The sequence below is a fragment of the Thunnus maccoyii genome, chromosome 10 (genome assembly GCF_910596095.1).
Source record: "Thunnus maccoyii chromosome 10, fThuMac1.1, whole genome shotgun sequence".
NCBI lineage: Eukaryota > Metazoa > Chordata > Actinopteri > Scombriformes > Scombridae > Thunnus > Thunnus maccoyii.
Window position 1 is genome coordinate 3,784,345 of NC_056542.1, and position 26,949 is coordinate 3,811,293.

The window sequence follows — 26,949 nt, forward strand, 5'->3', positions numbered from 1 at the left end:
ACTTCTCTACTTGGCAGGTGTTTGGGTGAAGAGTTTTATGATAATTCATGTCCAAAAATTATTAAATTATGCTCTCAAATTACTTAATTTACCCCCCGGCTTCTCTCTTGTGGAGGGTAGGAAAATGTCACTGATCTATTAACCTTGAATCTGAATTTTAGAACAATATTGTGTTCACAGTAACAACCAAAAACATGCTGAGTTTATCTACATGTATCTCAGTCTGAGATGAAAATAAAACTGTAATTAAACCAAGTTGAGGAGGAAAAGAACAAAAGGAAAGAAAAGGATAATGCAACACTGTGAAAGGATAAGGAAATTGTCTGAAAATCACAATTCACTGGAGTTCCAAATGTGTATTAATCCACCACTAAAAGTAGTTCTCAACAACATTTTTAAAAAATGAAACTATTATTTTGTGACACATTTTTTAAAAATTACATCTTCAGTAGGAATGAATGGGCTTGGGCTGAATGCCACCAACCGGGTAGAGAAGTCAGAGTATTGGTTTGGTAAGGTTGGAGAGACTAATGTATTGTTGGTTTTGGGTCTTTTCATGGGATTTGTTGAATACAAAAATAAATATCACCAGCTTTATCCTTAAATCTGAAGGAACAAATTAAACATTTTGAGGGCACAAGTGAGGAAATTATTTCCAACGTGAGTGCACTAATTAAATTACCCTTATTGGTTGCAGATAACACATTTGAAAAACAATCCTTTGGCTGACAGTATTCATCACTAAACCTCTCAATGGAATAAACTCAGGCTAGCACTGGCAGTAAATCTGGGTTTCATTTAAAGTATGCTAATGCTAACGCTAAAGGGGGCTGAAGGAACCAGTTACGTAGCCTGATACTTCACTCATATGGCATCTGCACAGGGAAAATTGTTATGAGAAGTCAAACTATTGTGACAACGTCTCAAACATTCAACACAAAACTGCCCTCAATGTTATGAATCATTCTGTCAGCCTGTAAAATTCTTTAACAACATAATCCACCATTGGTTTCAAAAACAGTATGCTTTTTTCTCCAAATTCATTCAATGTTCTCCTTTTTTATATTCAAAAATTCCTGTTTTTACTGTGAGAATATTTAGCATAGAGGTCCTCATATTGCTTTGTTTTTCAACATAAGCTGCTGGTGCTTACATAGATGGAGTTTGTGGGAAATGATAGGGACTCCAGTACGGAGCCCTGAGGGACACACCATGACCAGGAGAGGGCGAAGGCTCATTTCTCAGACGCCACATAAAAGCAGCACTGATAAATTAGAAATTGGAGTGTATAGTGGACAAATTAAATCCTCAATCATCCAGTTTAACACCTCAGTTCTCAGTTTGTGAGCCACCACCCTCTGTAGTTGTACAGCTAGATCTAGAGTTGAAACATGGAGCTGTGAGTGATACATTTCAGGGTAATTTCAGTTACTTTCAACCTTGGACTTCTTTTCCATGTTTCTGCCAAAAATATGTTTGTTTTCAAATTTTCAACAATTACTTGATTATGAACACAGAACAGATGGAACCTTTTACAAGCCAAAAAAATTAAATAATTAAATCAAACCCATTAGATGTTATTTTTACTCAGAATTTTTGGGTTGTTTCTGTATCCATTGTTTCTCTGCCCTTTTCCAGCCACATCTTGTTTTTGAATTTTCCCAGACCTTCATGAGTGTAACAAGACAGAGGCCCAGTTACACAACATTAGTTGCCAAAATAATGTTTTCATATGAGCAGATTTTCTGTAGATATAAACTGCCGGAAAAACTGTTAATTTGCCGCATAATGCTACCTAATAATAATAATCGTACCTGTGATGAACTGATGTACATGTATTTAGGAAATCAGTCAAACCACGTCGGAAAAGCAAAATATTACATATAAAAATATTATATTAACAATAATACAATCAACAGTACATAAGAACTACAATTCCAGTTTAACTTCCTGAAACATTTTTTTTTAAAAATGTGTTCCAATGAGGAAAACATTTTAATTACCTAAATTTTACCATCAGAACTTAAAGAGCAACTTAACAGCAGCTGAAAATCTTTTGATGACCTCCAGTGATGTACGAGTGTACTCCAGGGGTGTGTCAGTACACTGTGACATCACTGTTGGGTGTGGTTAAAAGGTGCGACAAACTCAAAACTGTAAGCTGAACGGTGGTCACAAGTGGAAATTACAGGTTAACGGAGCTTCAAATTCCCTGTTTTGTTACTTCCTCTTTAAATTTTGTGATAAAACCATTGAAATGTTTACCTGTGAGAAGCTAAAACATGCAACAGTGGCATAAAGTGTGATAGTCAGTGTACTAAAGTCAGCTACAGAGCAATATCTAACTGCTAACTTTGCTAACTTTAGCCAGAATTTGCTACCATTAGCTACTGTTCATACCAGACATGGTGAGGGAGTGGCAGCAAAAGCAGTGTATTGAATTGTGCAAAAGTGTGTTTGACTTTATTTTGTCAAAGGAAAATTCTGTTATTTCTTCTTTCAAAAGTTGCATCATTTTAAACCAGAAAGGGCAGTGAAACACTGTTTCAGCTTGGTATAAGTTACTGTTTAAATATTGTTTTAAGCAACGACATGCAGCTTTTTTTATACGTTTACCTGCAATGTGACTTTTCTTGTATTGAGAAGACATTTTGTGCTTAAATATCAGCAACTTTGTTTTTTTTTTTTAAATGTATGCCTTTCTAGTAGAGAGCAATCATCAAGAAAACAAAAGTCACATATCAAATACAGGAGCGTATAGCAGGAGGTTAAGAGACCAGTTATTTATTGAACATCTCCACATGTGACTTAAATTCCTTTAACTGTTGAACTAAACACAAATCACCTCTGCATGGTTTAAAGCATGCCAAGTGCCATTGAAACAGTAATAAATTCTCAATTTCAACAACAGTTATACCAGTTATTTAATCAATAAGGATACAACAGTTTTAAGATGATCCCCAAGTCAAAAGGTCGTACGCAGGCAGCTAGTGTACGTTTGCTTTTGTGACAGAAGCGTTTTCACCCTTCACCAACACATTTTCAACATAACAGTGCTCTTTATTTCTCAGGCTCGAGAGTCCAAAGGTGCAAAGTCCTTCATAAAAGGGAAATGGGGGGGTAACAACGCTGCCAAGATGTACAGGAAACTTTACATACACCGACTAAGACATTCAAAGTCTGTCTTTGACCATGGAGTTTGGAAATGGAGTGCAGTTGTGGCAGGTAGCTTATAAACAGCTCATAATAGTTTATCAGAGAATTTAGGTCAGAACGAGTCGAGGCAGAGTCAAAATCTAAATTCTTCAGACTCCTTTGACCAAGACCACGCCGCTCTGCCCGGCCTCGGCCTTCTGGGAACAGTTGTCCGTGTTTTTGGCGCTGGCGGCGCGCGGGCGTCGCAGGTTCAGAAAGCTGAAGCGTGCCTCCAGGCTGAAGCTCTTCTTGGTGCTGGATGTGGAGCTGATGTTGTTGTTGGTGGCGGCGGCGGGAGCGTTGTCCAAATCCCCCTCTGCACCTTCCGCCCGTTCACCTGCAGCACAGGAGAAGGTCAGTCAATAAGTAATGCTGCTTTTTTTCATGAGCATGACGGCCATAAATTATACAAGAGGAAGGTTTTTAAGCTCTAATGGGTGGAGAAACATTTTGAATTCCTCGGAGGATAAAAAAAAATCCCACTAAGCATCGATGCAAGATGTCAAGATGAAAACTAAGCTAATGTTGGTTGCATGTTGTTAGACATCTGCATGACATATAACTGCTGTTTCAGCATTTAAATGAGTATTTAATACAACCTACACGTCTAAAAACTTTCACTTGCAAGTACAGAAATGCCAAAGCTATGTTTGAGTTAATTTAGGTAAAACATTACCCATAATTATACAGCAACAAGGATGTTTTTTTAAATGTAAAATGTCCCACTGAGTTTATATCTTGGTCACAACTTTTTAATAGCTAAGTTTAAAGAATGGTTACCAAATATAATTGCTAGTTCTGTGTTTTTTTTTGTTTGCCTTTCATTAAACCACATTAAGGGTTAATATTTTACACTGCACTGTTACTTTTATTCTCTTGTTTTATCTGTCTTATTCCCTTTTTAGGTTCTTTTTTATTTCCAAATTTAACACTTTTTAATTGTTTTTATATGTCTTTTTACTTGTGTTGCTTTTATATATTCTGTTTTGATGCCTTTTATGCTCTATGTAAAGCACTTTGAGTTACCTTGTTGTTGAAATGTGCTGTACAAATAAACTGGCCTTGTCTTAAAGGCTCATTATCAAGAATTTTTAAAATCCTGCTCAAATCTAAATCTGCTAAAAACTAAGTTTAGACATAATCTCAACTTAGTTTTTAGCAGATGTACCCAGATCTTCATTGATAGTGGCAGCTGCTGCGCCCACACATGTTCAACAACCAGTGAAATTATTTAGAAACACTGATCTAGCTTTTGAAAAAGTAAAATAATGTTCTTCCCTAAAAGTGAAACAACACCAGCAAAGGAAAACACATCATAGAAATACCGTATTGGTCCAAATCTCATTCATGTGAATAACAGTTGGACACACACAAACACAGCTAGTTATTTATTAAGACTGACTGAGGTGTAGTGAACTCATTTCCTCTATCATGGAGGATCTGCAGATGTGTTTGTCTGTGCAGGTGAAGCACTCGGCTCGCTGTCACTTTGACTAATAGGCTCCTGCAGCGGAGCGGGTGCGAGCCGAGCAGGTAGAGCAGGACATCGTACGTCTTACCCAGAATAGATTTACAAACATCATCCATCTCACTTCCCCTGTTTTCTTCTTCTCTGCCCCCGTGTAACGGCACGTGCCGTACACAAACAGACCTATTTTACTGCTGATGGAGGCTTTCACGTGCAGTTAGATTCATGCACCAACCAAGTCAGTTTTCCTACAAGTTTGTTTTATATTTTGTTTATTTCATCTTTGTTTTAGCTGTTATCAATCTGTACAAACACACCCATTTCTTCAGAAAATAATCAACTACATATGCAATTACTTTCTATTAAAGCCCGACCGCTACTACAGCAATATCAATATTTGAGAGGCTTTAGGATATATTGACCAATATGAAATGTTTGATATTAACAAATATGAACTAACATTCTTGATGACCCGATTTACTTATTTAAGAGTTTTAATAATAACAATAATAATAAATTAGATCTATATAGCTCCTTTCAAAACACCCAAGGACGCTTTACAGAGAAAATGATTTTATTTCCTGTAGGCAGCTGATTAGAGACCGGGGGGGTACTGAGATAGAGCTGAGTGTCGTCAGCATAGCAGTGGAAATTTTTGACCAAGATATGTAAGTGTATAATAACAAGACATTTTACAGTTTAAAAATGAACTGATCAGTGCTCTCTGGTGGAAAACATATCTTTGGGCATTTCTGTGCTGTAATTTCTTTTTACTTATCGGTCAGCGATGAGCAAATATCAGCAAATACATCAGAGAGGCCGATTCTTCTGTGTATTACTGTTGAATTAACTTATCACGACTACATGTGCTGTAGGAGGCTGAATTCAACACTGGAGGGGCAAAACAAAGGCTGTTTATTTTATTGTTGAGTTCTTTTTAGGGACAATTTATTTATCATAATCATCATTTGGTTTGAGGAAAAATTGCATCTAAACTGGATCTTAATTTATAAAATGTACGAAAATCCAGGCATAAAAAAACACTTCTGCAACTACACTAAAAATTACTAATCCCCCAACATCCAGCTGATAAATGCATCTATGTTTTTGCGTCTGTGTTTTATTATTATTCATAAATCTTCATCTGGATTTATTATGCTGAAACACACAGTCTCTGATACACGAAGATTTTCCCCATCTCTCACCTCTCTCCAGGTCGCATTCAGGCGACGACGCTCCGCTGCACTCGCTGCGAGGCCCGAGCACCGGCGAGATGAGGCCGAAGTCGGACAGCGACACGGTGCTGGGGAGGTCCAGACTGCAGGGCCTGGACAGAGGAGCCGGGGAGGACGAGGAGGAGGAGGGAGTGGGCGACGGAGAGGCGGAGGACGAGGATGTGCAGGAGGAGGAGGAGGAGGAGGAAGAAGAGCTGGCGAAGGGGCAGGGCGACAGGAGCTCCTGAGGGCTGCTGGGAGACGAACCCAGGCTGCAGGTGGAGTGAGTCTCCGAGTCTTCCTCCGACATGATGCTGCCGCCGCCGCCACACGCCTCGTCTTCGAAACACACGGACGTCACTGCAGGGGGGGAGGGAGAGAGGAGGGAGGAAGAGGAGTATAAAAGGAGGCAAAGGGAGCAAGATGATGAGGATGAGGTGATGAGGGAGGGAACGAGACAGACAGAGGGGAAAGAAGGATGGAAATGGATTAGAGGAGGAGGAGAGGTGAGGAAGGGAGGATGAAAGTGGTGAGAAGAGAAAAAGGAGAGATGAAGGAGGTGAAGATGTGGAGGAGAGAAAAAAAAAAAAAAGAGTGTGAGTAAACAGCGATATAAATAGAACTGAGACGACTCTAAACTGTCAGCGGAGGTGTTTCATTTTCCCAGACATAAATCAGAGAACACAAAAGCACCGTCAGCGCTCGCTGCAGCTGCATTCATTCTCTCTCTCCTTTTTTTTTTTTTTTAACGGGTTTATCTTGTAACTTATAATCACGCCGTCTGCCTTGAATTGGACACCTCTACTGCTCTGCGGTTACCATGGTAACGCCACCCTATTTATTCCATAGTCAAGGCCGATAGGATGCAGCGGGTAGATTTCCATTCCGCAGACTTATAACCTTCAGCTTGTTTCTGCATATTCTGCCACCGATCTGGACAGTTTACTGACAAACAACTGAAGCAATGCGTTTAAATTTAAAGGGTCAGTTCACTCAAATGACAACAGTTTTTCTATAGGGAATATTTCTTATCAGAGTTATGACTGGAAGGTCATTGTTGCCTGTCTGGGCAGCAACCCGAGAACACGCTAGTGGACACAAGTGTTGAAGGAGGACTTTCGGGTTTGGCTGGTCCAGGGGTCTCCTGAAGCAGCAGAAGGGCCAAAAGGGCAGCAGCTCAGGTGGTGCTGAAGGAACAAATGCCTTAAAACATAGACATATAAAACCAAAGATATATTTATGATTATATACAAGAAAAAAAATCCTCCCATGGGGAGTGGTGGTGTGTCTTCCTCAAGCTCAAGTCCTCTACCAGAGTTCTGGGAGTTTGAGGGTATCTCTTCTGGACAGAGACCTCAGATGTTGTACCTGGAATCTGCTGGAGCCACTCTCCCAGTTTGTGGGTTACAGCCCCCAGTGCTCCGATTACCACTGGCACCACTGTTGCCTTCACTCCCCACATCTTTTCTAGCTCCTCTTTCAGCCCCCAAGATGTCTTTTATATTTTGGGTGAACTGACCCTTTAATATACTGCTGGTTAATTCCTGGACAGCAGAAGTCAGTCAGTTAACAGCCTGAACTGTTAATTAGAAACATCTTCATGCACACAGTGACTGGTATGTTAATTAGCTGAACATGTGCAGCTGCTAATTCACATTAGTGACTGAGGATATTATGAAATCAGTCGTGGTGCGTTCATGTCTGTAGAAAACTGTGTGTATATATTTGTTATACTCTTTACACAGCAGAGGTGAAGGCTTTTTTGTGATCATTTAAACAGTAATTGAATAAACAGCATATTTTAGGCTTGAGAAGTGAGGACATATTTTATTTTCTGGTTCTTTCATCTTCAAAGGGCTGTTTGAGGGTAAAGTTTAGGATAATGAATGCGATATTTCACATGTTCATGTGTGACTGCGAGCCCGTCAGACAGACTCTTAAACTCATATCAACTTGAACTGTTTCTGTCAACAATCCTCTGAATCCGCTGTTCCTGTTTTTCTCTGAAACACTTTTAACCTTATCAGACTTTCCAAGAATCACAACCAGGAATTCATAGAAAACACACAAGAGCTCGTTCTGTGAGATAATGACGTCAGCATCGCTCCTTAAGAGTCGGTCTCCACTTCACAAGTGGCTCCAGGTGGAAAAGCAGCTTTACAAGAGTTTATCTTTTCATTATCACGGAGGCATGAAATCTGTTTCTTTCTCTCTATTTCTATTCTAAAAGTTACTGCCCTGATTTAACACCGATGGAGGCTAAATGACAACAGAACGGTGACTAAATCTCATTACAGCTGACATTTACAGTCACCAGGTGAGCAGCTGCTGTGGAGGTCAACAGCGGAGTGACAACATGAGACGGTTTGACCTTTACTAATTGGCCTTTTATCTCGTCAGGACAACTGTCTGAGTCACGCTGAAGAGCGAGCAGCTTACAGCGGTTCATGTCAATATTTGCCATAAATAGAGCGGTTTATGTAGACAGTGGTTCCTGTACTTACTGGAAATCCCGTCAGATTCCATCTTAAAGCTGGAGATATCGTCCCCGGAGACGCTGTCGCCCTCGGCGCCCACGCCTCGCCCCCGCGGGCCCATGGCGGAGCTGCGGCGTCGCTCGTGGATCTCGTCGGAGATCATCTCCAGGTTCCTGAGAGCCGTCTTGTACTCGCCTTTGGCCTGGGACAGTTTGGCCTGTCGCTCGTCCACATTCTTCTTCAGGTTCTGGAGGAAAGAAAAGAGAGAGAGAGGGAGAAAGAGGCGGGTCATCATGACGGATGGACAACGACACCACCAGGCTCTCAGTCTATGACCTGGCATGAAAAACCATGTTGGTCTGCTACGAGATTCTCAAAGACTGTTTTAAGTCTAGAGGAGAGATGAACAATGCTCTTCCAGAACATCTTCCTTCATTTGGTGTTTTGATGATGGTGGTTTGTTTGTCTCGTGATCTGGTGACCTTTGATTTACTCATCGAACCACTCAGTAAGACCCTCGTGTCCTGTATGGAAACATCTGCATTCATGATGTTCCTCTACTCATTTATTCAGGTTTTTCTTTTAACTTTCCATCCATCTCTATCATTAAGTTTGGCCCCACATTTAGGGAAAACTCCACAAAAAAAACAGTGTTTTGTGCATCAAACATTCACCACCTGCAGTCTGTAGTTTGCTCCTTCATGCTGTAGTCAGCTCGGACGACTGGCGACTGCAGCTTAATCCACTTCTCCACTGTTGATCCATACAGTTTTATTACAGTTTTACAAACAATTGTTGCTTTGACCCTACTTTTAATCACTTTACGTCACTGCAATTTGTCAATTTAGCAGGTATTTATTAAGACTACTGAATAAAAACGCTTAAAATACAGACTGAATGAGACCAAACACACAATTTTTATTGGTGATGCTTTTCTTCCATTTGACCTCAAAACCTTAATGTGAAAATGCAATTTTAGCGCCTAAAAAAAGGGGCAAAAATCTGAAACCTACTGAATAGATGGATCAACAGAAGCCTGTGTAGATATTTTGATATAGTGACTCTTATAACTGCAGTGAATCTAACCAGCCTGCAGCTATAGTCCTCTGCGAAGGAGCAAAACTCTAACTTTTCAAAGCCGCCTTTGAGAGTTTTATACTCAAAAAAAAAGATTTTCAGTGCAGCGTTCCTTTCAAGTCCGTATGAAAGTGAAAACAGCCGCAATCAAAGCAATTTCTCTGCTACTTATTAACTAGTGCTAATTAGATAACGTGCATGTTATTGTTAAACACTGTGTTGGCAGACTGATATGTTGCTCTTTGTTCTTAACAATGCTCACAGCTGGCACACGGTTATCTACAGCACGTGAGGAGAAAATCAACACCGCAGCCCTGAAACGGAGAGTCAATAGTCTAAACGTCTGGAGTGTTTGGTGAAAGGTGTTTAGAACAGCATCCTCATAACCTTTACAGGGGATCAGCAAGGAAGTAAATGATTATATCACGTACCTCCAGCTGCAGATAGTACTTGGCCTTCATCTCAAAGTACGGCCTGCGAGGGGAGGAGAGGTCAGGAGAGACAGAGGAGAGAGAGAGAGAGAGAGAGGGAAAAGATTAGATCAGAGGGGAAAAATACAGAATAACCCAGAAAAAGAGCAGTACCCACATCATCACCATGGTAACCTGGGGCTGGGGGGGGTGGAGGAGGGAGGGAGATAAAGGAGGGGGGGTGTGTGATGCTGGATGATGCAGAACGGATTAACACCCCTGCTGAGGCAACACACAGCAAGGCGGCAGCTGACGGCTCAGTTAGTCCGGATCCTGAGAGAAAAATCGATACGCTGAAGACGTCGCTTCTGATTACAAGAGCAGGAAGTGAAGTGCAGCCGGAAAAATTCACCCGCCGAAGGTTATAAAAGTTACTTATACTTTATTTTCCCCTCATAAGATTATGTCACCAGTTTCATGAACAGAACGAGGAAGCAGCTGAAACATTTGATACAGACGATATAACAAAATAGTTTCATTCCTCATGAACATTGTGATTCATGTGGAGTCGTTGTACTGTATATTTATTTATAGGCTGCTATTTTTACCTCGCTGTGATAATAGAACAGTCTAGCATTGATCCTTCACACGTGCTGCTGCTGTGTAGGTGTGCTGTGGAAGGTTTCAGAGTCTCACATTTACCTTTTTATTCCATCAGGATTTGATTTCTGACTTCTAACAGAGAAGCTCAGAAAATAGAAGTGAACACAACGGGAAGAACGCCAGGAAATGAATTTTTAAGAGATAATATATCGATTTCTGTTTAGTAGTCCGCAGTCTTTTAGAGCTGCAAACGATTATTCGATCGACAGTAAATTAGTTTATTCTTAAACTAATTTGATAATTGAACAATTGAGCCAAATATTTGCTGGTTGCAGCTTCTCAAATGTAAAGATTAGAGGGTTTTTTCTGCATCATATGTGACAGTAAGCTCGGAAAATAGAAGTGAACACAACTGGAAGAACGTTAGGAAATTAATTTTTAAGGGATGATATATGTAACTCTGTTTAGTAGTCCGCAGTCTTTAAGAGCTGCAGAAAATGTGTCCATTTTTAAACTAGTTTGATAATCAAATAATCGTTTAAGTCATTTTTTTTAAGCAAAGGAGTCAAATATTTGCTGGTTGCAGCTTCTCAAATGTGAAGATTGGAGGTTTTTCTGCATCATATGTGACAGTAAACTGAATATCTTTGGATTTTGGACAAAACAAGACATTTGAAAATGTCACCATGACCTTTTAGAAATTATAACGGGTATTTTCCACTATTTTCTGACCCTTTTTAGACAAGCCGTTAACCATTAATGGAAATAGTTCTGTTCTGCATTAATATACAAGGAAACATACAACTAATAGAAAACTCAGCTGTTATTTAAATACTTTTTCAGGCTTCTTAATAACTACAGAGCTGCTTCACAACATCGTAACACAAACTGTTCACTGTCGTCTTTACGTTTACTGTTCTCGGCCAAAGACGCGTTTCCCGCCTCTGGAAAACATCAGTAACAGAAGGAGGCTGACGATTCGTCCGCAGGCTCTAAAACGATGAGGTATAGACGAGGGAATTGAGGGAGGGTCTTATGTAACTTCTCAGTACTTGAACTAAAGTTTAGTTGAAGGTTAAGTCCAGAAACAAAACCCCCCTGAGCTCCAAACATAGTTTTACTCTACAGGGAAAAGAGTTTCGAAGGTCCTGACAGCATAATAATGAAGAAAGGAGAAAGAAATGCATTAAAGATGACATCATCTCAGCTTCCATCTGTGTGCAGAGTGTTTTCATGCCTTATATTCTCTCTTTTCTACAGTCAGTCTCAGTTTTTTTATTTTTCAGTGAAATAAGAAATGAGAAAAAACACAAAATCCATGAAAAGGTTGGATTTTAAAATACAATTTGCAGTGAAAACATTTAACATTCCTTCTTTTTTTAACTTACTCAGTGAGATTCTAGCAGCTCATTCAGCTTTTTCTCCCACATTTTTTATAACTGGAAGCATTTTCTGAGCTACATTTACTCTGAACTGTGTCTTTTATGCAAGTAAAACTGTGACATTTTCTTATAAATAAATGCCAATAAATGCCAATTCTGCTTCTCTCAGTCAGGCACTGAAAGCTCTTGTTGTCTTTAGGACACCAGACCTGATATATGTATTTATTTGGAATACAGTTAAGAACTTGGTCGTTAGCATTAGCAGCAGCTGCAACCATGGTTTCACTAAAGTATCAGTATCTATAAAAACTCCAGAGTTCAACAGAAAACCCATAAAATGGTTGCATGACAGGTGAGAAGTTCAGAGCAAAAATACATCAGAAATTTTAAAAAAATGTGTATGAAATGAGCTCAGACGTCTACAGAGATACTGAGATTAAAAACATAATGAGGGGGAATTTTGCATCCTGGAATTTTTATGCATCTCTGTTTCATTTCAAAGTTTCTGAGGTGCAGCACAGCAGTCATATCATTCTTATAAACTTGTGATATCGCAGACGGGCCTCGACTCGTGACTTCATCGGATTCAGTCAGACTTCCCCTTTAACACCTGACTATTTAAAATAAACAGATGTGGTCATGACGGATAAGTTTCAGTCTTCAGAGAGTCGTTCAGTTGAATAGAGAAGTGCAATCTGATCACGCTGCTTTGAAAAAAAAACCCTGATCTGAAGCAATCTGAATAAAAATCCAGCTGTTAAACCCGCGATGTGGTCTGATGAATTCCAAATACCAAAACATCTGGCACTCAAACAGTTTCACTTGTCTGGACGGTTTTTTGTCTGGTAGAAGACACATTTCACATTCTGGTGATTGCCGGAGAGACAGAAGATTCTGGATCTTAAGTGTCTAACAATCAATCCCTCAAGTGTCTGTAAAGGAGACTTGAGGGCAACAACAGATGACATCACTGCTGATCTCCGTCTGCAGCTTACGTCACCCAGGCTGGGTGAGGCTGCTTCAGAGTCTGTTCACAGTGAGATCTGACTCAGCTGCATCATGTCAGTCTGACAAAGAACACAATTAATGTCTAAATATAAAACCAGGACGGAAGCTAAAGCTAGCTGAAAACACACTACTGCTATGATTTGACTGTAGATTCATTTAATCATGTTAATTTGTTTCCAAATACTGTGAAAACACAAAACGTGTGTTAAACTCAGAGATCTTTATAATCTATTCAGTTCACTTCAACTGTGTTTTGTTTTTTGGGGCTTTTTGGGACTTTGGGGCATCGTTAGCTACACAGTTAGCCAGCAAGCTAGCAAGGCTAACAGTCACTGTAATTAGAAATTTATGAAACTAATAAATCACTTGACACTAAACACTAGTTTCTATTTAATATGTTACTTAGTTTGTTGATTAGATGCCAAAAGCATCAAATTTGCTAATTAGAATAAAAGTCTGACTTTGACTCCTTTAGGGCTGCAACTAACGATTATTTAACCCTTTCATGCATGAATTATGAGTCAGGTCAAGTGTTTTTATTCCTCTTTAGGCATGAAAAAAATATTTAAACTTAAATTATATATATTTCTTTAAACACGCATTTTTCAAGGAGTTTGTCCCACTTGGTGGACAGATGATTAATCGTCATTTTCTCCCAACATAAAATCAATACTTGGAAATTTTTACAATTGTATTACTCCTTAGTTGTTACTTGATGTTACAAATTTTTATTTAACTGCAAGAGTCTATTACTATAGAAGGATTGGCAAGATATCCCGGCGGCCATCTTGGTTTTGAGTAATTTGTGTTGCACTTACAAAGGCTGGCCAGTGGATGGCAGCGTCTGGGACGACACACTAGAGTCCACTGTGTTGGCTGATGTGCAACTAAACCATCAAAACCCCCATGCATATATACTGTCCACTGTAGTGACCACTATGCATGAAAGGGTTAATTATCGATTAATTTGCTGATTATTTTTTTGATTAATCGATCAGTTGTTTGGTAAACGGTTGATGTCAGAATATCGTGAAAAATGTCTCACAGGCCACAGCTGGACAATTTTATCTTCAAAAATGACAATTAGTCAATTATCAAAACAGTTTGTTGATTGACTAATCGATTGATCGACTAACTTTGTGCAGCTTTCGATGATTTCCTACATGTGATGATTAAATGAGCACAAAAGCACTGAAGTAAAGATATTTAAAAGTGAAATAACGGTCAGATAATCAGACTGAATTGTTATTATTACGTTGTGTTCATGTTACTTTAACAAATCAGTAGTGATGTCATTTTCAGTCGATACAGGATGTGGTGGCAGCTGCTGGGACCAGTTAAAGTCCCAGGTGGGCCTTAAACTGGAAGAAACACGTTGATGTCAGAGTTTCTGGAAGTCGACTGACAACAACCTCTACTGCGTCAGTCTCATCTGCGCTTGTTGCCTTTTTTCTGTTGTTATTTTTTCCGGCTCTGACACAGGAAGATGACGTCAGCGTTATTAATCCCAGCAGCGGAGAGCTCTGATTGGCTGGGTTATTCTAAGCTCTTACTTGGACTTGTTGATGGTGCGTTTGAGTTTCTTCTCCAGCTGCTTCATGCGGCCGATCGCCGCCGTGTATTTGGCCGCCGTCTCCTTATGCAGCAGTTCGCTTCTCGTCTTTGTGTGCTCCGCCTCCATCACCTGCAACAGCCAATCAGAACTCAACATCATCATTATGTCATCTGTCCGTTTCTGAGTGTTCATCTGTGGTATTTTCAATCTACTGAATATAAGAATATCAGCTAAATACGACACCTAACAGACTGGTTTTTAACCTGAAACCGCCCTCTCCCCCCTCCTCACCCGCTGGGTCGCGTGGTTCAGCATCTCCTGCCAGGCGGAGTCGAACTGCCGGTTGTCCTCCTCCAGGAGCCTCTGCTCGGCCAGGGAGATGGTCTCCTTCGCCGCCCGGAGAACCTCGGTGGCTCTCTGGAAGTCCTGCGTGGCCTTCTGGGCCTCCAGCTGAGCCTGAGGGAGGAGACGCAGAGAGGAAGATCGTCCATCATCAAAATTAGTTATCAAGCGAATCATTGACGAATCATTTTGATATATTTCATCTTGATTTATAGAGCACTGGAGAAGTTATTTTCTACATGTTACATATTGTCTTTAGGGAGCAGTGACTTCATAATAACAATAATAATAATAATAAAGAAGAATTTATTTGTGAAACCAGGTTAAATCTTCACATCTCAGCTGTAAATGTATGTAGCCTCTTCTACTGTAATATAATACACACTTGTCATCCACAGAGCTGTTTTGTGGGATATATGACTTGGTTTTTTTTGTGTTGAAATGGTTCCTTTCCTCATATTTCCTCATATTTCTCTGCGGTTTTCCCTTCTGCAGAAACCATTTTCATTCCTAAAACCCTTCAGGAAAAGAGAAACAGTTCTGAAATGAACTATTCAGCAAGTTTAAAATCTGAGGAATCTAGTTTATAAAAGTTATTCTCCTGTAAAAGCCTAAATGAACCTTTAGTACTTAAGGAACCTGAATAATTATTGTAATTTTTGCATTTTGTTATTTCACCTGAATATTCACACACACACACACACACACACATACTGATGCAGACAACAGGCCAAAAATAACACAAATCAGACTTTAAAGTGTAAAAAATAGAAACTTTACAGCAAAGCTCTTTGTTGCCTCTTACAGAAGACGACGCTGACATCACTGATCTGACTGAAACGAAGCTGAGGCGTCACACACTGCGACTACTAACACAAGACGAGACTGGTGTGTGTGTTTTTTCTTGTAGAGGTTTGATCTGATGTGTAAAATCAAATGACTGAAAGCAGAAAGTTCGAGCTTTGTTTCGAGGAAATTTGATCCGTTTATGAGGAAAAACTCAAGTTTTTGCTGAGTATTTACTTAGAACATATTAAAACATGCAACTGAATGAATGACTTGATGAAAAGACTATTCAAGAAAAACCCAAAACCTCCACTGTCTTCTGTAAGACCCATAAATAAACCCACTGCAGGATGTAAAAGAGATCAAAAGTCCACTATACATTCTCGTTAGCAGCCTGGACTTGTTTTCACCACTATAGAGGCTGTTAGTAATGTAGTTACAGTATATTTATGAGTAATCTGGTAAATTTTTTGCCACTTGTCCGTTACATTTTGAAGTTAAACATTAACAACACACTGAATCTCTTCAAAAAGTCTGACTTGTAAACAACAGACACTCAGTGGTTTACTCAATAATCAGCAGCAAACACAAATTTCATCACCAAAACTGCTCGCCTCCACCCATCCCCCCCCCCCCCCCCCCCCTCCTCCCCCTCCTCATGCTGCTGAAACCCTCATCCATGCTTTCATCACCTCCAGACTCAACTACTGCGATAGCGTTCTTTACGGTCCATCGCCCAGAGTCCTCAATAAACTCCAGTACATCCAAAAAAAAAAACTCTGCTGTTTGCCTGCTCGCTCAGCCTCAACAGATCCGATTCAAACTCATTCTCTCTTCACTCACACGCTCCTTCCCGCCGCCTCCGTTCATCTCACGCCAACCTCTAAATCCCCAACCATCCGGGACCGAGCACCAGACCTGGGGTGACTGCACCAACCTGTCCACCTTCCAGAAACTACTCACTCAGCTTTTTAGAGTTGCTTTTAGAGTCTGATTTTATGTCTCTCGCTACTTAATGTGCTTTAAAAGGACAGGCTCACAATTTGTCAAGTCTATCTAGTATCATTCCTCCTCTTCATGCTGGATATTAAAAGATCCTTCAAATGTGCTTTCAGTGGAAGTGATGGAGGCTAAAATCCACAGTGTGTCCACACAGTCATTTAAAAGATTATCTGACGCTTTAGCATCAAATTCCCTGTTGAGCAGCCAGTAAATAAGATAAATAAGGATTTTTTTTTAGAACTATAAATAATGCAAAGATATTCCATTAAAGACGCAGAATATAAATATGCACATGACCTTAAAATGAGCAGAATATGTCTCCTTTAACATTTGTTGATTAATTAATTGATTTTGCACGTTTTCATATGACTATGTGTAGCTGTTCTCTAGCAAGAGACTTCCTGGTTAAGAGTTAATAAATATTTAATGTTGTCATAATTATTCCAATGTTTGATTTGACTTTGATTTCAAAAGTTGGATTATTTTGACATAAAAGTTCAGCCTTACAGTGATGTATGTTAATGATATATGAGTCAATGCAGAAAGCACAAAGGACTGAATAAAATGAACAAATGTGGTTTAAAGTAAGACAAAGTTAAAGGGAAACTTCACCGCTGTGAATATGATGATTTTTTTTAAAACTACGTCACCTATATATTAGAAATGTGCAATTATTTTTTAAATTGGTGCTTTATGACTGGAGAAACCTGACTGTAGTGCTCTTAAAGGGTAATCCTACAACAACCAGAATGCATTGCTACTGACGGTGCGTTTATGGACCGCAGGTGATGAGAACGTTTCCCAGCAAAGCGGCCGGTTAGCAGAGACAAAAGTTAGTGAGCAGCGTTATATCTCTTTGCTGAGGATTATTTTCATTTACAAAACATTTTTCCTCATCGAGTCTGGAGATATCGTACCGGCGTGTAAAGATTATAACACAAACAGAGCTGGAGTTAGTTATGTCGATCAATGCAAACTTTGCTGCTGGTTATTTTCTCAATTAATCCATTAATAATTCTGTCTATAAAGTGTCAGAAATGAATGAAAAATGCCCAAAGTGATGTGTTTTTTTCACATTATCCTGATGCAATCAATGCAACATTAATACGCTGCATCTCTATAAAAACATGTCAGTCATCAGCAGTTTCATCAGCTCTCTCAGTCGAGCTCCAGTCTGCAGACGCTCTGACATCACCGCATGCTCGCTGTAATTCTATTATCGACGGTCATCAACATGCCGGCGCAGCACGATCCAAACAGCCTCGGCCTTGTTGCCGTCATGTGCTCGGCTTTGTTTTTTTCCACGCTGCCTGGACGCACATGCTGACTGGATCCTACAGAGCGCCACGTGTCGCCTACAGTACCGTCTCTGCTTTCCTGTGTTAAGGTCGTCTGTGTCACATCAGCGATCGTTCAGACGGAAATCTATTCGTTTCCTGTCGTCTAACAGGAAGGTTTCTGCAAAAGATAACGTGTTGATTGATATCTGCTTGTCCTCTGAAAGTGTTCCTGAGCGACAAAACTCATCGCCTGCTTCTGTTCTCAGTAGGGGTGTAAGGGTACGTGTATTCATGCCGAGCCGTTTGGTTGGCAACTTCCTCGGTTTGGTGTGCTCCGTGACCCAAAATAGTTAAAATAGTTTTATAATCCACTTACTCAGACATGCGGAACAATAATTCTAGAGCACGGGTTCCACCCAGAATGTTTTGGCAGGGCACCGCTTAGCTGTAGCATGTCTTAAAAAAGGAGAGACTGTCTTAAAATATGCTCCATTATCCCCGTATTTAAACAATTTCACGTCTCCCCGTCCCTCTCCCTCTCTCTCTCTCTCTATCCTCTCTCTCTCTCTGTGTGACGGCCGCCTGTGAGTGACGCCGTTCAGAAACAACCATAAACACGTTTGATGTCGTAACATGTTGTAAGAACCAGTTCTGAACGACCATAAATCAGCAGAAAACAGCTGTCAGCAGGTGTCCTTGCAAGAGACAAAGGTTGTTTTCCTTCTACTGCAGCAGCACAACTAAACGGCTTTAGCCACGGTTGTTTCTTGTGTTATTTTCTATCTTTCTTGTTTTCTCTGCTGTACCGAAGTCGTACCGAACCTTGACCCCAAAACCAAGGTACATGCCAAACCGTGAACACCCCTAGTTCTCAATCAAAACAGAGTAGCTTAAGTTATAAGCTGCATACTGGACTACGATTGGATCCAAACCAGTTGTGATGTCACGAATTCTGCTCGTAGATACACGAGTTAAAGTCTGCTCCTTAAAGAAAAGCAATGGTTTTCCCAGTTTGGTGTGGGTGAACTGGACTGGTCTGCACAGAGCTCTGATCTCAAGCCCATCCAACACTTTTAAGGATGAGGTGGAACTGGAGCCGGACCTCATCACCCAACATCACTGCTGGACCTCATTAATGCTCTTGTGGCTGAATGGGACTAAATCCCTGCAGCCAGGTTCCAGCATCTGCTGGAAAGCCTGAAACTAGATGAGTGGAAGCTGTTAACGTTTGCATCTTTTCTCCTCCGAGTCACTATCAGCCTCTCTTTACGACCCCTTCTCTCTTTCTTCAGGGTGTTGGTTTTGAACGCCAGCTGGAGGACGACAGCGTTGATGTTTTACTTGCCTTTAGTTGAAGAAAAAAAAAAAACTAGGACAAAGATGGGGAGAAGAAAAATAAAGCTGCAGGGAATGAAACAACAGATCCCTTATTTTCATGCTGTATTTAGTTGTTTGTCTGTTGTTGTGCTTCATTTGTCCTGTGGAGTGTCTGAAAATCTGACACACTTCCATTCAAATGTGCTTTATTTTCTGCATTTTGGATACGTTTGTAACACTCAGCAGGCATGAAAAACCTAAACTAATTGATGCCTTGAATAGAATATGTAGTACAGAGCAGTGTATTATTTAGGTAAATTAGTCAATAAGTTGATTAGTCAAAGTCCAGAGTGGAAAAGCTTGATTTTCTCTAACACACCTTAACCTTTAACTCATGATAGAATCTTATTATGAGAATAAAAAAAGACTCTTTGATATGTTTTTCCTTCTGAAGCAGGCCGAGCAGACTGCTTCATGTTTGTGCTGACAGAGTGAAGGAGGCGGGAGGCGGGGGGGTGGGACTGATGGAGAGGGAGTGAGCACATGTTGGATGGGTTTCTCGTGGGCAACGTGACAGCCGAGGAGGAGGAGGAGGAGGAGGAGGAGGAGGAGGAGGAGGAGGTGGAGAGGGAGAATTAGACTGAAACTCTTCAGCACAAGTGGTCCTGTGAGGCTGTAATTATTAGATGAATAGAAGAAGAAAAAAAAAAACAGGGACAACTTTGCAGCTCTGGCTTTATTGGCTTTGCAAAGCCAAAAAAAAAAAAAGGTCATGTTATCAAGATCTGAAGGGTTCATCCTCTGTACGGTGGACATTCTCAACATGTCGCGATCAGCTTTACGTTGTCAGAGACAAACAAGGCTGTTTGGTTGAGGTTGAACCTTTTTTATTTCAGTGGCAACCACACAAACCACAGAGGAAAGTGATACAGGAGCCATGAATTATACACCAGCAGTGAACAAACATGAATCAGGGCAGCAATCTGGGCCAGTAAACAATGTTGATGATTACGATATTTGTTAGTTAAACATTCTGTATTAATGGCGCCATGTAGATAACCGCTTCCACTATTCTAGCTGATTGGTGATGAAATTGAATTAGCAGCCTGTAGTGAACGGTACAGTTTGTTTAGTAGGAACAGATGCAGCTGTTAGCAGCAGCGGTGAAGTTTTATCCTGCTGCCACTTCATCAAAATACAAAACGCTGGCGTTGTCGTGGCAACAGGATCATGTTAACATGCCTACTAACATCAGATGCTCCAACACATCCTCATAATTAAACAACAGTATAGGTCTAAAATTCAGCCGGCAAAAAACGATCTATAGTTACATTTACGCTTTTACCGTCGGGCAGACAACCTCACTGCAAACTCAACCGTTTTAAGAATCAATTTGTTCCAACCTCCATTACATTTCTTAACGATGCTGTTTGAGGCCGAAGTTTGTGCAATAATTTTTAATAAATTTTAATAATTTTTTACAGTGCTTTCACTATGGTGATCTTTTAGCATGAATTATTTTATGAAGTGTATGTATGTATTATGTTATGGGTTATGTGCAATATTGTCATGTTATGTAATTGTTGGTGTTGGTATGGCTGAGGTTGTATTGTTTGTGTCATTATGGCTGTCAAGGCATTCATAGTGCAGCTACAGAGTCCAAGACAAATTTCCCTGAGTGGGACAATAAAGTTTATCATATCATATCGTAATGTAGCAGCTGCAGTAATAAACTCTCGAACAACCCACAGGACCGTAATTTAACACTTACCAAAACATTTACGAATGGCCATTAAAAAATTGATATGATGTTATGATGATACATGATGTTTTCTGATGTGACCACGCTGTGGTAAGTACTGTTTAGGTTTAGGCACAAAAACCACTTGGTTAGGGTTAAAATGATCACATGAAATGTGGTTTATACTTCCTAAAAAGTTAAAGCTCTAAAGTTATGCAACCTTTGTTGTCATGGCAACAGTAAACACCTTGATGTGATGGTTTTAAAAAAAAAAGTCCTGACTCACAGTTGAAAACAGGAAGTGAACGGTGGTGCAGTAAAGTCCATATTTTGCCATCTAACTATTTAGCCATCCAACCAACCCCATCTTAACAAAGTCACCTTATACTGACATCATCTGAACTCATAATCACTACGGTCACTAGATGGTGAAATTACCTATAGGTGGTTTTTGTCGGCCTGAAGTTTAGACCTATACTGTTGTTTTTCTTGTGATGACGGGGTGAGTGTTCACAAGTTGATGCAGATCATGTGGATATTTAGCATTGCACGAACACTATAGTCTTAAAATATCATGGTACGTTGAAGGATTAAGATTTTCCTTCATTGGAACGAAGCGCTCTAGATACGGAAAAACAGCCACAGAACTAAAGTAGAGAAGTGTGTGGACATGAGCGTCCAAGCTGATCGACAAAACGATTTCTCAAAATGTTGGCGTGTCCCTTTAATCTCAGTGCATCACCACAGATCACACTTCGTGTCGCCGCAGCTTCCCTCTGTGTTGAGTTTAGCGTAGAAAGGTGTCGGTGCCACAACAGATCAGTTCTGCTTTTAACGGTGTGTAAATGTGTGTATGTGTGTGTGTGTGTGTGCTGCGTCAAACTGTGACCGAGCATTTCTTATCTTTTAGTTTCTCAAGACTCCATCTCTTCCGTTTCTATCTCTCCGTCCATCTTCCCTCCTTCAATCTCCGTATTTTAGACCCCTGTCTTCATCTTTCTTTGCATCACTTTTTCTTCCTTTCTCCCTCCCTCTTTTCTTATCACCCTGTCTCTTCCACTTTGTCTTTCTTCTTCCTCTGTTTCTATATTTATCCATCTATCTGCTTCCATCACTTTCTCCCATCTCTTCCTCCATGCACTCTTTTTCCTTTCTCCCCCCGACTGTCACTTTCTATATCCTATTTAATCTCTCCTACCTGCCAAATTTCTGCCTCTCTCTCTCTCACTTTCTTTCTGCCGTCTTTACATCTCAATCCATTTCTCGATTAATTTTTTCCTTTATCCCTTCTCTCTCTCTCTGCATCTCGGTCTTCCTCAGCATCTTCATTTATCTCTCGCTCCCTCTTTCATCCTCTCATTTTGCCTCTACTTCATATTTTAATCACTCTGCATGCGGCATATGAAATTTTCAGAGAGATGAGCCACCGGAGGGAAAGCGATGTGTAAGTAATGCAGAACTTCAGAAACCTTCAAGCTGCGATTCCTTCTCTGGCAGAAAAGGCATTTTGGCTCCATAGATGTTTTAATTATTTAAGGGGTCTTTAAACAGAGAAAACATGCTTCAACTTGTTAACTGAAAGAGAAAGATCCACAAAGAAGGATGAAGAGATTCTTGTCAAATGCTGTTTTTGATTACAAAGAGAAATCAAAGTAAACAGCACAAAAAGTAAGGAAATTTGTGTGGAAAAACCAGGCTTGTCATCATTGGAAGCAATCTCAATGCAGAGAGATATCGAGATGAGATTCTGCAACCAGTGGCAATCCCATATATCCACAGTCTAGGACCGAACTCTATCCTCCAAGATGACGACGCTTGCCCCCACAGAGCGGGGTTTATCAGAGACTAGAGAGGATGGAACGGCCTGCCAGCAGTCCTGACCTCAACCCCATTGAACACTTGTGGGATCAGCTTGGGCGTGCTGTTCGTGCCAGAGTGACCGACACAACCACGTTGGCTGACTTGCGACAAATGCTGGTTGAAGAATGGGATGCCATCCCACAGCAGTGTGTGACCAGGCTGGTGACCAGCATGAGGAGGAGGTGCCAGGCTGTTGTCTTGTTTCTTCAAACTTCAATCATCCAATCCACCAAACAAGAGTCAATGGCAGAATAAGCTGTTTGGCATTGGCAGAGAAGATTTGGCAAATTTTTCATAGGCGCAACCCACATACTCAGCTCTGCTGCCCATCCCACAGATGCATGTTCCTTACAAATGTGGCACCATTTAAAAGGGAAATAAACAGGCTTTCCAACGGTATAAGATTTATTGCCAAGAAGCATTGTTACAACAAAGAAATAATCTACCAAACACAAATTTCCTTACTTTTTGTGCTAAGTTTATGTTGAGAGCAGAGAGCATCTTTTCATACATGCAACTTGCTACATAAATGAGATGGCAAATTAATACGTCAGTCTTATTATGTCTGAATAAATAAACAAGTCACTTTTACATAAATGTCACAACGGAAATCTAATGAGGTTTATCCTTGAACGTTTCTGCAACACTTCGAACACAGTCTCCATACTAAGAGCAATATAATAAATTTCCCTCCTGCAGAAAGACAATAAACAGTTTCATAAACCAGGAAACTCTGAGTGAGCCAGTTTTAAGCTGTTGAAGAGATTCTCTTCATTTCAGATCAATCTATAAAATGATTTTCCCCGTTGTGATGTGGGGCAAAAGAAAAGAAAAACCTGCACATAACAGGCTGTAATCAGACTGAGAGTCTCCCTCCTTTTATTTTCAGTTTTCATTATTGGATGAAATTATGAATATCCAGAAAAAAAAGTTTTACATTTAAGCAAACAAACTTTAAATCCCGATCCCCAATTTACTTTTGTCATTTTGTGAATGTTGGACACTTGTTCAATGTAGGTGTACATAGTAGAATGTAATAAATGTTATTAAATAAGTCTTCCTCGTGCTCACAGTGGCATTAATTAAGGTCTCAACAGCAAGTTTTAAAATCGCTCTTCTTCCTTCACATCATGAGTTTTAAACCCATCGCTGTTTTCCAGCGGTGCCATCGCTCTCTCTTATTAGTTATAATTATTATGCAAGCATGTTGAGCAGTCTGGGATATATTAAATGGAAAAAAAGGGTTAAAATATGTTTATATTCCCTTGGTATCAGTATTAAAACTTAAGCATCTCGTTGGCAATGACATCGAAAACGTAACTGGTTGAATTTGTACCTATTCAGTATATATTATCTGTAACTACACACCTATAATGGCCTTTAAAACCTTTTTTATTGGTCAAACTCCAGCAGAGGGACGAAGACATAAAGAAGAGGGATGTGAGGACAGACAGGAAGGACATTAGACGTCTCATCATCAGTCAGAGCTGTCGAAGAACGACGTTGTGGGGAAATGAGCCTTTAGATCATAAAAGACTTTCCTTCAGATCGTCCCTGTGACGATGAAAAACAAGACACACTCAGACTTCAAAGTCTGTTCGTATCTCGCACGTTCTCTCGTGTTAAATGCGCTTCCATGCACACGTGTTTCTCCTTCATTCATTCATCCGGGGAGGAATGGCTTGAATACCCTTCTTCACATTCATTATAAGCAGTTAACAGGGGTATCAAAACTGATCTAAAGAAGAGGAGACTATGTGTCTCCAGGGATTCAGACAAATCCCCAATCTGTTTGTCTACCACAATGAACACAAGAGGAAGAGGAGGAGGAGATAAAGTGGGGCCCTAGGAGACAGTATCTGCTTTCAAAGTGACCTGCTTTGGCTAATTCTCCAGGAAATTTGATTATTTTTCACCTCTATTCCTCCATCAAGTCTGGAAATTAATTTCCTCTACAGATGAAGTTCTTGGATCTTGGACAATGATGTCTATGAGACAGCGGCTGAAGGGCTCAGTGAGCGCTATAAACACATCCTTTCTGTCCCTTTCTGAAAAAAAACCCCAAATTTGATGTCGCTGTTTATTCCAGGAGAGAGATAAACGAACCACGGCTGGCCTAGATATGTGAGCGAGCTTTCAAGGTTGAACGAACCGCGGATGATTTCAACAGCAGGGAGGAAGCCTCCGCCTCTGATGTCCGCTTCACGGACTTTAACAGGCAAATTAACCCAGATACGTCCAGGCGTACAACTAGGACTGCTGCTGTCGTGTGTTCAGAGGGAAAGTTATAGCAAGGACTCACTTTTCAAACTGTCTAGTAATGGTGTTTTAACTAAACATGGGATTATTTTAAATGCTGACACAACACAGCTTTTTAATACCCTTAAGTACAGTTTACTTTTGCAGCTCTTAAAGAAGGACTGTTGGTGAATTTTACTGACTGAAACACTTCTATTATCAAGAAAAACTTACTGGCATCAGTGAACATTCACTAAACGAGGTCCATCTGCTGAACCAAAGAGTTGAAGGACTGTGTTACTCAATACAGCTACACAAATGTGGTTTCCTTTGTGAGTTACAAACATGTTTGATCTTCAACTCTCCCTCAAACAATCAAAACTACGAAATGACAGAATTTTACTGCAAGGTAGATGACTGTAAAGCCATTCGACTACTTTACCAATACCAGATTGATATCTGAGAGTTAAAGACGATATTCATTTTTGACACTGATCCTTTAACCCTTTCATGCATAGTGGTCACTACAGTGGACAGTATATATGCATGGGGTTTTAATGGTATAGTTGCACATCAGCCAACACAGTGGACTCTAGCGCGTCATCCCATACGCTGCCATCCATTGGCCAGCCTTTGTAAGTGCAACACAAATTTCTCAAAACCATAGACTGTAAAAGCTCAAAACCAAGATGGCCGCCTGCAGGCCGGAAATGCTCAACAGCTCAGGAATATCTTGCCAATCCTTCTATAGTAATAGACCCTTGCAGGTAAATAAAAATTTGTAACATCAAGTAACAACTAAGGAGTAATACAATTGTTAAAATTTCCAAGTATTGATTTTATGTTTGGAGAAAATGAAAATTAATCATCTGTCCACTAGGTTTTCATAATTCATGCATGAAAGGGTTAAATGTGGATAATAAAGAGTTGTGACCAAGATATGAGCAGGATATTTTACAGTATTAATTAAGTTGTCAGTGCTTTCTGGTAGATTAGCTATGAAAAGGAGACGCCTTTCCTAAATAAGCAAAAACATCTACTGTGCATTTTAGTTCTGATTTTTGTTAATTATTAGTCGACATATATATGCAGATACCGACAAAGCAAAGCACCTTTAATAATTTAATTTAATGTCAGCTACCAAGTCAACAACATTACAGTCAACTGACGCACATGATACACAGTGAAACTTTATGATGATGTCATTATGTGGCAGAAACCAGTCTACAATCCACTGGTATTTTTCTATCCATCAAAACACAAACAGCAGTGTTTGATGATGGGAAGCCAGTGAGGGATTAAGTCCAGTGCTAGTGAGGCACTGGGGTGGGATCTGGGAAGAGAACACGAATCTCCGACACGCTTTCCTGGAAAATACAATAACCACACACGCACACACACACACACACACACACACATACAGTGCCCCAGGTGGTCAAAGCAAAACCACGATAGCTTTGACCTTGCAGCAGCTTCCTTCCTCTCCCTTCCCCGAATCCTCAAATCCCTCCAGCTTTCCATCCATCCATCCATTTCACTCCATCCATCAGCACCATTCCCTGTGGCTAATGTCTGATGTGATGTGCACTGCATGCCAAAAACACTTTCCTCCAGCGGGGGGAGGGAGGGAGGGAGATGAACAAAGAGAAAGAGGTTGAGAGAAAGAAGAAGCCAGAAAGAGAAGTGAAAATAAATAAAGGAGACTAAAAGCACAAGAAGCTTCATTCATAAAGGAGGGAAAACACAGAATGTAAATGTCATGATTAATGGATTATTCTCTACTCTGTGTTTTGTTTAACAAATTTATATTCTAAGAAAAATAATGACATAACCACTTCCCCTTATCCACATGTTTAAACCTTTATAGGAATTTCCCAGTAGCGGTTATATTTCATAACATTTAATGTAATTTCAGTGTTGAATGAAACCAGTTTTCTGTTAAACCATTTTACCAAAGATTAGTTAATACTTATAATTCATAACTGTGATCTCAA

The 26,949-nt window shown here is 40.1% G+C and overlaps 1 protein-coding gene across 1 annotated transcript in view; it reads right to left on the reverse strand.

The window, feature by feature from the left end:
* Positions 1-2,768: 2,768 nt before the first annotated feature.
* sh3bp5b (SH3-domain binding protein 5b (BTK-associated)) overlaps positions 2,769-26,949 on the reverse strand; it is a 48,092-nt gene continuing 23,911 nt past the window's right edge. Inside the window, exons 4-9 of the mRNA XM_042425036.1 lie at positions 14,681-14,845; positions 14,388-14,518; positions 9,863-9,905; positions 8,382-8,601; positions 5,869-6,237; positions 2,769-3,532 (exon numbers count right to left, since the gene is read on the reverse strand). Of these exons, the coding sequence (XP_042280970.1) occupies positions 3,306-3,532; positions 5,869-6,237; positions 8,382-8,601; positions 9,863-9,905; positions 14,388-14,518; positions 14,681-14,845 (1,155 nt within the window). The 3' untranslated portion in view covers positions 2,769-3,305. The remainder of the gene's footprint in view (positions 3,533-5,868; positions 6,238-8,381; positions 8,602-9,862; positions 9,906-14,387; positions 14,519-14,680; positions 14,846-26,949) is intronic.